Here is a 14009-nt window from a genome sequence, read left to right as displayed (position 1 = left end):
AGATGTCAGGAGGGGAGGGGCTGTGTCTCCAGAGGTCTGAGTGAGTGACATCATTGAGGACGCTTCGCCATGGCAACACTGCAAGAGCCTTGACAGCATCCCAAAAAAATCTGACACTGCATTTAGTTGGGTCTGCACCACTGCAGGGAGGCAGCACGTATCAAGAGAGAGAGAGAGAGAGAGAGAGAGAGAGAGAGAGAGAGAGAGAGAGAGAGAGAGAGAGATTGACAGACAAGGAGAGAAAAATGCAACACACCAGGTCACACAAATACTCCTGTTTGGTTTCCCTGTGTGACTTTGTGTCTTTCAGGTCATCTCCGCACAACACACACAGAATCAGATGGTGCCAGCGATCACGTTGCTAATCTTTCTCTCGAATGCATGCTAGTGGGTCAGAGGCAAGAGGGGAAAAAAAGGTTGATAGATAAGACGATACAAGAACCAGGATGGATTCATTAACTGTAGCGACTCCTCTTAATGTAATCTGGAGCCATCCACCACTGGATTAGACAGATTACACAGTGGGGACACAAATAATCTCATAAGAGGGGCCCTGTGCTCCACCCCCCCTTCATCCCCCCTGTAATACCAAACAATCACAACATATACGGCACAACATATACGGCACGACACATCTGGCGGCTGCATGCGCCACACGTGAAAAACACACGACAACATGATGGATGCAGAGTTTAAAGCGTCGACCGTGTGTCGTAGCTCCGAGCTTCGCATTAACGTTGGCCGTGTGAGGGGGGGGGGGGGGGGGGGTAACTCCCACTCAGACAGGTGATAATGAAAATGTATTGCTGTGTAAGGTGCATTAGCTAAAAGCCGCTCGACGAAATTATACTTCCTAAAACATATGTAGTTTTTATATTACACCTCCTAATCCTTTTAAACGTGCAATATAACTTCAGCCACTTGGGGGTCTCTCAGTCCGAATAATAACAAAAAAACATGTTTGATGACTTTTTTTGAAAATCTAGCTACCTGGTGCAACTTAGGGACAAATCATGTTCTCGGATGAGGTCATGTTTTAAAGTTTTATTCACGTCACGCAACAAACCCATGAATAATCGTGATCCGTTACAGAGACTAATACGAACAGTGGAAGGAAGAATCAGACGACATGGCTAACAGGCTAAAGGTGTGTTTCTGTGTTTGTACAGGTCCTTGTTCCTCACTTTCTTTTCTGCTTCTTCTCGAACATCCAATCGTTGAATCTATCCTTTCACTTTTCAGCATTCCTGTTTCTTGTCTCCCTCTTTTTCTTCGTCCTGTCGAATCCAACCTTTCTCCAAACCCTTCTTATCAGCGCGCCTTATCCCCTTATCCCGACCTCTCATGGCCTAACCTCCTCCTGCCAGCCTCCTCCTCCTCTCTGATCCCTGATCTTTTACCTCTCTTCTCTCCTCTGTCCTCCCCCCTTTTCTCCTCCACGGACATCCCTCCACCTCTCCCTCCCTCCAGTCCTCTATCTCTACATCTCCTCCCCTGCTCGGAGGTGGTCTTCTGTTATATATTAATTAGTGCGGCCCCATCCCGCTGGCTGATAGAAAGCACAATGGAGAATCCCTGCATGTGCCTGCAAGCCTCCCGCTAATGAAAGGAGCGTGCATGTGTGTGTGTGAGAGAGACACACACACACACACACACACAGATAGGAGAGTGAATATAGACAGTGAGAAAGGGAGTGTGTGAGAAGGGAGAGAGCAAAATGTGTATGTGTGTGTGTGCATGTGTGTTAGAAGATGAAAAGAGACACACTGAGGGCACTTCGAGATTATATGTGCACACACGTCTTTGAGTGTCTATGTGTGCACACGTGCGCGTCTAAAACAAAGACGGAGCTCCGCTGGGGGTTCTGAGGGTACAGCTAATGATCTGTGTGTGTGTCTGATTGTCATCGGTGTGTTTTCACAGGGTGGACCCTCCTCACAAACCGGGTAATCCGTATTGAACCATCAGATATGTGTTTCAAAGCCTGTTTGAAACATCAGTCTGCAATAATGATGCAGGGAGAGAAAGAGGCCCGTGACCCACACACCCACACAAACACACAAACACACACACACACACACACACACACAGAGGTGTGAAATAGCACAATTAAAAATCATCTTGCTTTAATCGCCTAAAACATGACTGTAACCTTACGCTGATGTGTTGCCGTGGCAACTAGACACATCTTTTAACGTGAATAAAGAAGTGAGATCAAGGTGTCATTGTTCTCGGTCCTGTGTACTGTGAGCGTGTTGACCTTGAAGAAAGTGGACAGAATGGGGGAAGCACCTGAGAATATGACGGAGATCAGACGTGTTGGTTCGACTCAGTGGTGATTTTTGAGGCGGCAGTTTGTGAAGTAAATATTTAATGTTTCTTGTGTTGTTCAATCAGTGTCGCAGATGTTCGGCCTGTGACGAGAGCCAGAAAGATATGGATCTTTTGAGGCCGATAATGATTTCTTAAAAGTCGTTAAGACAAAGAAATGGAGCTGAGGCTTCGTATTTTACAATTTCAACATTAACTTTATTAAAAATGATTCATTAAAAGAAAACACAAACACTACCAAGAACTTGAATTATGTAAAAAGTACATTTTCTGCACATAAACGCTGAAACCAATATCCATGAGGCTCATATCTGACACGTTTATCAGCCATGTGGTATGTGAGACTTTTGTCTTGACACATTTTCCTCAGTATTTGCGGCACCAGCAGTTAAAGGAGCAACCATTGTACTTTAAAATCACAATTACAGAGGCAACGATACAATGACACATTTTAAGTTGAATACCAGATAGTACAGGGTGCTAATTGACATTTTTAGCCCCACTCATGATTCTCTGGATGGGTTTTCACTCTTCACCACATTGGTATTTACTGCAGGGCATCTCTGTGGATAGTCCATGTCCTCAAATTCAATACTTTCCTATTCGATTACCTAAATAAAGTGATTTGTGCAGTGATCGAAGATGCCAATGGCCTCTCAGTAAACACGAAGTGTGTTGTGTACGTGTGTGTTTAGGCATGTGTCTGTATTCTGTGTCTTTGTCAGTCTGTCTGCTCATGGAACAATAACTGAAGACTACACAGGGGTGTGTGTGTGTTACCGAGGACCAGCCCTGGCAGTTTACACCCCCTCTCATTAACAGGGGCGCCACATTAATTCAGTCTACTGTAATTGTCACACACACACACGCGCGCGCACACACACACACACACACACACACACACACACACACACACACACACACACACACACACACACACACACACACACACACACACACACACACACACACACACTGCCTTAAATTAATCACGTGGCACGCAGACATACAGATTTTGGAAATTCAAACCATTCGCATAATCAAACATCCAGTAACACATGATACACAGCTGAGTCCCCCTTCACACACGCGCACACACACACACACACACATAGTTTGGAGCGTGCCAGACATATGTTAATAAAACTCATATGAACCCCCCCATGTCCCACCTCCCCCGCCCGGCCCCTCCCATCAATCCAGCTCCATGCCACTAAACAGGACCGGAGACAAAGCAGGGCCGTGCTGCAGGCAAAAACAAACGCACACAATCATAAAGCGAGGACCCACACACACATACACGTCACCCAAAATGTCTGAAAAATGTTACTTCACCAGTCATAAACCATTCTGAATCAGGTTTTTATGTCTTTTGCACAAAGAGTCACAAAAACAAAAACATTAGACGTTGCTTGACCAGAGATGCCTCCCCATGAAAAATGAATGATGATGGATATTTTATGATAAAGCCGAACAGATGACGAGCTCGTCCTGAAAGCTTTGGAGCCTTTTCATACCGTTCTTTGAGCCTATTCAGACCAAGTTTGTTTGCCTTTCTCTCTGTTTTGTGTGGGACAGTGTGTGTTGGTGTGTGTGTGTAAGCATGTGTACCCGTGTGCGAGCCTGGTCTTCTCCCATTATAACAGAGAACACTGAGGCCAACTCCTGATTTAAACATCAGCTGCCATAAATGTTTCAGAGGAATGGAAGGCGACGGGCAGCCCGCTGGCAGCTCTTTAGAGGCGGGCGGGTCGGAGGGCGGGTGGGTGGTGTGTGAGAAAGGGAGAGAAAATAGAAAAAATGGTGACAAATCACCAACAAGGATTTGAGAAAAAAGTGGGTGAGTTCAGGTTAAAGCAGAAAACAGTGACCTTACTTCTCCTCCTCCCTTTTTAAAATCGGAGTGATGTGCTCATCTTGAAAGAAATATGTTGAAAATTCTCTTGAAGGGCTTAGTCACGCACACGTCAGGCTTATTTTAAATCAAAGAAACAAGTTGGGTGATATTTTGTGTCGGTGTAAGTCCCAGTTATTGTGTCTCAAAATGTTACACCACCACCTAGTGACAGAAACGTCCTAAAAACAGTTCAATTGTGGCAAAAACAATCACATTAAAATGTGTAGTTGTACATGAGCATGTTATGTTAACTGTCAACTTCTATAAACAGTAACCACGGTGCTCTGTGTAAGGAACTTAAAAGGCATAGTTCACAAAGTTCTATTGAATCACAACAGTCCAGAATCAATAGAATACTCAAGAGTGTTTTGTAATAGATGTGGACCATCTTCTCAGAGATAAAGACTACATCAGTGATATTTAAAAATTACCTTGACCTTATAGGATAAGTGTTATAGATAATGGATGGGTGAATGGACATTACCATTAAAGGAAAAGTGAAGAGGCCTTTATCTTGGACTGCAAACAGCGAATATCTATACTTTGTTAAGGCCTTAATCTTCGATCTATATTGGCACACTTAGGTTTTGTTGTGTTTGCTATTAATGCTTCAAACTCTTTCATTATATCTATGAGTGAAAAAATCTACTTTACACAGACGAGGCGGCGGCCGTGTGGTGGGATTTAGCTGCAGTCGATTTGTGGTGGCCAGGGGAAGTTGGATGCATTTGTTTTACAAAAGAAATTCCGTCCGGGGTCAGAGGAGACGGCTCTCACCACCGCTCCTGTGATGTATAATCAATAGAAAGACACACATCCCAGGAGCTTATCATTTCACTCCAGTCTCTTCTTCCCTCTCTCTCTTTTTCCGTCTTTAGCTTCACTTTCTTCTCTTCCCTCCCCACTTTGGCTCAAACTTTAAAGTCCAATATTTGAACATATGTGTCTTTGTAGTAGACACGGCTCCACAGCATCGATCTCCAAGGTCACTAGACAGCTTCTCACAAGCTCTCTGATCTTTAACAAGTCCAGTGTCTGGCCCCACCTGCTGGCCGCAGCACAGACTGGCTGCTGCACACGTGAGCGCCGCTTCCCTCCAAATTAAATTAGCTAAATGGCAAAGTGAATCAGGCTAAATGCAGAGCGAGTCTGCTGAAGTGATCGCAAGTGTGGGAGATTAAGGGATAATAATCAGCCGCCATTACATCTGAGCACTCACGTTTAAAATAATCTAATTCAATAACACCAGAGGAGGCCCTAAAAAATACAGCTCATAAGTCGTGTGTGTGTTGCTGAGAACTGAGAAGTTGCTGTTTTCATTGGATTCCAATAAATTCCCATACATTCAAATGCTGTTCTCATTTCAAAACACTGCTGCAGAGTTTAATTAAACCCCAGCACTGTTGATGTGATGCTATTTTACTGAAGCGGGAGAAAAGACGTTATAAAACCAACCGTTTTCCTCTGCCGGGGTAAAGTGAAATATATTTTAAACGGTTACATTTATAAAGACAACACTTTCAGATATGTTTTTTTTAAGATCAGTGATGTATCCACAGCCACGCAATTAGAATAAATGGTAAAGTTTACTCTTCCATTTTGGTTCATGGTTTCACACACAGGGTTTGTGCTAGTGCGGATATGGGGGTTTCTCTGTGTGAAATATGTAGAAGTGATAAAGGAGTAAGTAATACGGGATATTGCAAATTATATTGAAATATATGGTTATACATTAGGTTGATCTCTTTTAATGGGCCCAGTTACTTATTTTATTTATTCTTCATTCCTTTTGCAGGTGAAATAAATTTTTGAAATAATCTTTTGAAATGTACTTTGACTGCTTGGTCCCTGACAACATCTAAAATCCCATGGTGCTAAAGACTAGAATAATGATCTGCAATAATGTCTGTCATTATGGAGCATTGATCACCATTCAGGCGTAATGAAGCTGACCTCTTTTCATTAAGGGAGAGAGATTTCTGTGGGAAGTTATTCGATTCCACGTACATACAGTGCACACAGAGAATTTGACCACACACACACACACACACACACACACACACACACACACACACACACACACACACACACACACACACACACACACACACACACACACACACACACACACACACACACACACACACACACAAACACAAACACAAACAGAGGATGATACAGACACATACAGATGCTCACACGTCTGGACGGAGCAGACTCACCTGGACATATTCAGCCTGGCCGTCAGTTGGCTCCATGTGGCTGAAGAAACAGAACAACAAACGAGAGTGAGGGGGAGAAAAAATAAGGCCAACAAAGGTGATAAGGAGCAAATGTTAAAGATAAATCTATGTGAAAAAGTCCACATGTACACACTTTTTTTTTAGTGTTTGATCAGGTTTTGTAACAGGTGCAGTGTTACCACAGACTTTAAAAAATCACGCCTGTATTCCCATCACCCATTTCTGCAGCGGGTTAAAAGTTGCCACAGCCCGGCCTCATGGAAAATGGACAGATAACAAACCCCACTGAGCATCTAAGGTTCCTGGCCTCTCAAATCTCTCGGGAACCATAATTCACACATTTACACTCATGGTGGACCCAGATCATGTAACAAAAAACCCTGTTGTGCTGCAGTCCTGCGGGGGGTAATTACACCCATAGATAAGTTTTAACATCAATCAGTAACAGCTCCCAGTTGCCTGATGGGTCTCATAAGGCCCGGCGTAAAGCTGTGCTACACATGACCACAGAGGGGCCAGATCAAAGCGTCCCATCACCGCGCTGGGCTCGGGAATGTTAATGGGTCCCACGGCAGAGCAGCTCCACATCCCCCCCCCCCCCCCCCCAAACTGCTCCTGTGTGCTGGATCTCAGCACCAAAAAATCGGAACAAAATCTTACAAATATCTGCCTTCGATATTCGCACTGATAATATCTGTATGAAAAAGAAAGAAAGATTGTGAGTGAGCTGAAAATGCAAAATTAGGCCAATCCGACATGAAGCTTTGAAAACAAACAGCATGAGATCAGAGCGTCTGTCATGTTACAGAAGAGCTGCATCGCTGTGAAGGCACCAGCTGTGGTTCACACACTCCACTCATGTTTATCCTCTGATAAATACATAGATGATAGATAGACGATAGCAATTTAAACCTTTTATCAAAGTAAAATTCAGATTGTAAGTGTGTGATCACTGTTTGACACTGAAAGGTGCAAATACAAATCTTCACTTTTGCTTCATTAGTACTAAAAAAATCTGTTTCAATAAAACTTAACTGTGTCTCATCAATGCGAGAAACACCAACAGCAACAAGTGCAGAAGAGAAACTTGTGCTTTTAGCCTATATATATAAAAATGTATTTTAAAAGTAACCCCTCAACAGCAAATGAGAAGCTGGATCTGACTAATATTCAGCTTTTTTTGCTTCAAATACATTGTGATCAATTAAATGAATCACTAGGTATTGAAATTGTTTTAGTTGAGACGGTTTATGCTTTTTCACGACGCTGTCTTGTTTTTTGTGGGGGGGCTCTCTAACCCAGCATGAGGGTACACAGAGTAAACTCAGACTAAGATTGTCCAAATTCAGTCCAAATACTTTTTCTCTATTGCAATGTGTGTAGGACCTAAGTTTGAGTTAAGAAGCCAGATAGGTAACAACTGAAGGAAGGAGACGGATAGAAAAGACACAAGAATGGTTTGGCAAGATGAGCCAAGGTAGAATAGCTCCACATGAAGAATGATGCCATGTGGCCACTGTGGCGTGCAGAGACAAATCACCTTCTTGCAAGGACGGCTCAGATTCGGTAACGTTAACTTCACCAAGTGAACTTGTGTCTCCCTGATGCATCTGGTGTTGAGAATAAAAGGTTTCACTTAATATATCATACGTCTCCAGAAAAAACTTCATTCCTTCACCCTGTACGATTTCCCTCACACAACCAAACAATATTCACTTCACTGTCAGAGCTATGTGACAAAAACAAATCCTCACATCTGAGATAGAAAACCTTTTTTGCATGAAAACTTAATCAGAAATCAAAACAGCTCCTGATTAATTCTCTCTCCATGAATTAATCCATTAATCGGCTGACTGTTTCAACTCCAGCTGTGACATCACATGACTGAACATCGAGGATCATCCCTGATCCTTGTTCCTGCTCCCTTTAGGGAACACTTTGCTCTATGAGGCCTAAAATGAGACTGAAGAACAGAATCCAGAGTTACAGCCGCTGAGGTGACATAAAGACAAACAACCAGGACAGAAGAGACGATTCTTACCAGCCACCGAAAACACCTGAGGAGCTTCTCCGGAAAGAGCTACTCTGGCAAAAAAGTGAGGGAATGAGAACATGGGACGGAGAGACGGAGAGACGGAGAGAAGGAAGGAGGTGTGATGTACGACTGAGCTGTCAGACTGAGGAGGGGCAGCCCTTCTGATGTGCCCACCCTGAACTTGCAGTAAACTGTATTTCCCACGGTCCTTGTGATGACCTAATGGGCTGATGATGCACTCTCACACATGCCGCTCCATGTATGTCTGCACAGCTTCAGCCTATACAACCATGCACACACACACACAGACACAGTGTAAAATCCTTCTGTAACATGATACACACACTATGGTATCATGCGTGGAGAGAGCCTGGCATGTCGTGGGAAAGCAGCGAGAGAATGCAATCTGCTCGGCTGAGAGGAGGTAAAACATTTTCAAACTCTACAGGAAACTGCACACAAAATGTGTTTTGTACAACAACATAAAATGCAACACAACAGGCAACACAAAGGCTTATTCTTATTTCTGTTGTTCAGAGTTAGAATGAATTAATAATATCAATGATCAATAAAAGGAATGAACGTTATCAGCTGCTCTAAGAAGAAAGAGTCACGCAATGAATCATGTTATCTTTCTATGTTTTCTCACCTCACACCCATCGACTGAGACAAATCCAGGACACGACGGAGTCAGCTCTTTACTGTGAAGTGTTCACCGACCAAATACAACTACAGGTCCACACACACACAGTTTAAACTGCAGATCGGCGCCCCCTGGCCTCCGCAAGGAGCACGACCGGATTAACCCTGCTACAGAGGCCTGCGGCAAAAATGTGGCTACTGGGCCCCAGATGACCTTGTTCCAGTTTTCTCTGAGATACACGTCCAGTCTTTTTAAAGGTGAAATATAGGAAAGGACGTTTTTATTGTGTGGTAATTTCATCAGGATCTCACTAATTTAATGATGAGACCCATGTGAGCACAGAGCAGATGTAGTGCAGGAGTTAGAACTAGATTTTGTGCAGTGGTTTAAAAAGAGACAGATTCCTTTAGTCAGGCAAAAGTAAGAAAGTATTAAAAGTGAAATAGATGTATAAAGAAAACATATAACTATAAGTCAAGCAAAGTGAATTAAAACTAGTAAAAACTAGTGTGTATATCTGCCAAGACCCAACTGTCCCCTGAAAACATTTAATTTCACTAGATCTGGATTTTTATTTGGATCTGCACACACTCATAAATATCAGTCCCCAAAACATGTGTTTTTCATCAAGATCCATAAATGATTCTCTAAGAAATCAATGAAAATGCCTTATCTCACAATGTCAAAGAAAGTGGAAATTGGATCTGCACCAAAACTTAACCAGTTCTTCCCTGACTCATACTGGATCTGTCCACCAAGTTTCATGGGAGTCTGTCCGGTAGCTTTTGGGCAATCCTGTTAACAATCGAACTTTCCTTTACACTGATTCTGACAAAGGACATGTTCCTGTTTAAATAAGCTAACACGGGTTCTCACACAATGAGACTGGAGCTTTCAGGAGGCCCCTGGACTCTGGGAATCCAACCTGACAGCACAGAGGAAGACAATGACGCCTCCATAGTGTCAAACTGCATAAAAACCCACAATCATTATGTCATAGGTAGGTTTTAGTTCATGTAGCTCGCCCTTTTGTCCTTCCTCTTTCAAAACAGGAGGAAGAGGGTTAGGAAATGTTATTGTTTACAAATCAAACCACTGTGGAGGAAGAAACTAACCTGTGAGTGCGGCTGGAGTCTCCTTCATCTTCTCTGCTCCCTGTGACCTCAGGTAAAATCCCAGACTCTGACCCTTCACCCTCATGAGTCTGCTCCTTCCCCCGGTGGAGAGGAAGTGGTGGGGTCTCCTCAGGGTCCATGTCTGCACCTTCCTGGGTGATTACTTCCTTGTCGCATGTCCTCTCTGTTTGGAGTGCAGCGCTTGAGCCACTAGATGGCGCCACATCTTTGCAGGCAGCTGGAGGTGCAGAGATGATGTTTTGGGTTGTTGTGGCTTCAGCTGAAGGTTCAAGCTGAGTGTTGAGGTCAGAGACAGAATCCTGACTGATCGTCCCTGTGTCTGCTTTAACCTGAGCTTCATCCCCGGTCTCTTTGCAGGGGGAGGCCTTGATTCTCGGGGGGTCACGGTCTTTGAACCCTACAGGTCGCTGGCTTTGACTTCTGCTGATGCTGCCCTTCTTACTGTTGCTGGGGCCTCCTGAAGACAATAGGAACATTAGTGATAAACACAACAAAAGTAATTGTTACGTTCCAGCATCATAACTTCTTCCACTTTACCTTTGTTGCTCTTCTTCTTCCACAGTAGCCGTGGCAACGTGCCCATGTGTGTGTAGCTCTCACTGGAGCGCACGTAGCTGGCAGTGCGAGGACGCATGGCGCCCAAGTCGTCCACTGTCGTCTCAACAACCGGAGCCAGGATCTTTGAGAGGTCACCGCCATCTCCAGGTAAATCGCACCCAGACTTCGACGGAGATTTGTCGGTGGAGCGGCGGAAGGTGAGGTTGGTGAGGCTGCCGAACCACTTGAAAGCTTGTAAGAGGAAAAAGAAGAGGGGGAAACTCAGGATGAAGGATTATGCATTTTCTCTCATTCATTTCTCAGTTTTTGTGATTGTTCTCATTCAACCACTGAACTGTTTTTATCGAAATCATCTGTTAAACCATTTCAAAGTTTCAGGAAAGAGTTGGGAAATGTATCATCTCCTTAAAGAAGGTTGTATTTACGGCCCTGTGCGTTGGTTTGCTTGTGTATTTGTCGACAGGATTACACAGAAAGTACTGAACGCATTTCCACTAAACTTGGTGAAAGGATAAGAAAGAACCTATTCCATTTCGGCGTAGACACTTTTTCAACATTTTTGTGAATTTCTTAATAAATAATTCTTGGATCTTGATGAAAAAAACCTGGCATATTAAGGGGGCAGATGTGTATGAGTGTGTGTAATTAAATGCAGCTTAATTGAATTTAATGGGAACTGTTGGGCCTTGGCGGAGGTTGAGCTAATCTAGAGTAATTAGGGGACAGTATTTGGATAGAGCGGATAATTAAGTCAGGGAAAATAAGAGAATTTAAGAACATGAGTCAATCAAAGCTGCACAAAAATTTACATACCAATGTTATTAAGTAATATCAAATGAGAAAAAAATGTGACAAACCCACAGAGGATTTATCCACAGCTCAGTCAGATCGACTTTTTTTTTTCTGACTTACATTTTCGGCTCTTATAAGATGTTTTGCAGGGATTGATCTCAGCATTAAACAGCAGATCAGGTTCAAAACAAAGCAGAACGTCCAGTAAGATAAAAGCACAATATTTCACTCAGCAGTTAGCAAAGACTTTAGAGTTATTATTGGACGTGAGGTGGAGGTGGAAAAATGTCAAATGTTGTGTTTTCTGCTTGTTTTTCCACCAAAGCAGAAAAGAAATATTGAGTTTGCTCATGTCACTCACAATGAGATAGAGAAGCAGTCAACCAAGTTTTTATTTGCAGCTGCTGAGTGAAATGTAAATAATTATGTATATTTGCATGTGAGATGTGAGATGTGAGATGTGAGATGTGTGTGTGTGTGTGTGTGTGTGTGTGTGTGTGTGTGTGTGTGTGTGTGTGTGTGTGTGTGTGTGTGTGTGTGTGTGTGTGTGTGTGTGTGCGTGCATGAATACAGTCATACTCAGTTTTGTTTTTGTGTCAGTTAGCATGAGAGGGGACCTTTTTATTTTGCTATTGCTCAAATTCCCACATGTTAATATGCAAATATATACACGACCTGATTTTAAACACTTTAAATACTTATACTTGATATTAATATTACCATACTTTTTCATGTACTTTAACTATTTGTTTTCTGTTGTGAAGCACTTTGTACTTTGTGTTGAAAAGTGCTCTAAAGATAAAGTTATTAGTATTAGTATTAACATACTTAATAGTATTAAAATATGATAACAAATATATGAGACTATATTAGACTATTTGTATGTTTTTTGTTTTTTTTTACTGATTACTTGTTTTACCTATACTTAATATTTTATTCCATTAATTATCTTGTTGAATTGATTTAATAAACACGAGTGGCTGACTCAACAAAACGGAACAAATCATGGCAGGGGAATTGCCTCAGTTTATTACTGTGCAAGTCGTCCGTCTCGACTGTGAAAGTATCATCATCACCAAAACATTACACAACTGACATGGCAGCGTGTGACTAGCACTGGTTAACCTAACCCGACTTACTGTAAACACCTGAACAGAGTGCAGCTGCACACACACACACACACACACACACACACACACACACACACACACACACACACACACACACACACACACACACACACACACACAGTACTCACTCAGTTTCTTCATGCTCATGTTGTGGCTCCAGCTGCAGGTGGCTGATGGATGGATGGATGATGGATGATGGCTGGATGGATGGTCAGAAAGAGGATGCAGTAAAGGGCAGATAAAGTCTCTCTGAGGAGCAGAAGCATCAGTGTGAACCACAGTTCCTCTTCTGTGTCTCCGAGGGCTGAGACGCTAAATACAGTTTGCATGTGAGAGAGAGAGACGCCGGCAGCAGCAGTGACACTTCCTGTGTCGAGATGAGAGGACCAGTGGTGAGAGGAAATGAAAAGGATGAAATGAGACAAGCTGACAGGTCACATGAAAGTGGGCTGCCTTCTGGTCTAGATGATAAAGTGTTGATAGATTAGAAAGATAGAGAGAATAGTGTAAAGGAGTGGTGATGGCTGTGAAAGGGAAGTGCTGATTGGTGACCTTTGTTCCACTAAAATAAAAACGTTTGCATAAAGAAAATGTTTCCAACAAGGACTGGGGAATAAAACAATATCAATAATTAGTACAATATAGTTTTCATCATATCACTGATCAACATCAATATAATCAATATAATACTGCGTGTTGTGCTAGTACAGTTACTGTTTATCAAGTGTTACATTTTTTTATCATATGTTAATTTTGTTAAATCATATCGACAAATGCTAAATATATAATTCAATATATCAATTTTATTTTGTACTTTTACTTGTATGAAATCATTTCTTGAAACATACATCATTTATTGTAAATGTCACATCAGGAAACATCAGATGCTTCAGTATAAAAAGAAACGAGTAGTGATTATTAGAGTGTCATGTTTGTTTTTGTGATGTTCAGCATGAGCCACACACCCGCCCGGGTTTTCACTTCCTGTTGGTTCAGTCTTTTCACTCTTGGTTTTGCGGCTGCTGCGAAGACGCATTTTTGACTTCCTGTCAGTGCACATCACACCAACACATGTAAAAACTGTGAAGAGTAAAACAGCAAAATGAGACTCTACATCTGAAACACCGCGTATCTTCAAAGGGACACAAATACAAATACCACCTAGATATTTCAGGCCTCCGCACTCCTCTATTCATTTTATACCAATAATACTCAAACAGTAACACTTACTGTGCCAATTATGT

The 14009-nt window shown here is 42.5% G+C and overlaps 1 protein-coding gene across 2 annotated transcripts in view; it reads right to left on the bottom strand.

Moving 5' to 3' along the window:
• Positions 1-13103, bottom strand: part of sh2d3ca (SH2 domain containing 3Ca) — a 47195-nt gene extending 34092 nt beyond the window's left edge. Inside the window, exons 1-4 of one of the 2 annotated variants that reach the window (XM_034602704.1) lie at positions 12894-13103; positions 10823-11074; positions 10265-10742; positions 6451-6490 (exon numbers count right to left, since the gene is read on the bottom strand). In XM_034602704.1, the coding sequence (XP_034458595.1) occupies positions 6451-6490; positions 10265-10742; positions 10823-11074; positions 12894-12912 (789 nt within the window). In that variant the 5' untranslated portion in view covers positions 12913-13103. The remainder of the gene's footprint in view (positions 1-6450; positions 6491-10264; positions 10743-10822; positions 11075-12893) is intronic. The other variant, XM_034602705.1, reaches the window with a different exon arrangement.
• Positions 13104-14009: the final 906 nt, after the last annotated feature.

The sequence above is a fragment of the Hippoglossus hippoglossus genome, chromosome 12 (assembly GCF_009819705.1).
Source record: "Hippoglossus hippoglossus isolate fHipHip1 chromosome 12, fHipHip1.pri, whole genome shotgun sequence".
Taxonomy (NCBI): domain Eukaryota; kingdom Metazoa; phylum Chordata; class Actinopteri; order Pleuronectiformes; family Pleuronectidae; genus Hippoglossus; species Hippoglossus hippoglossus.
Note: the sequence above shows the minus strand (reverse complement) of the source record. Positions and strands in the feature narration are given on the sequence as shown.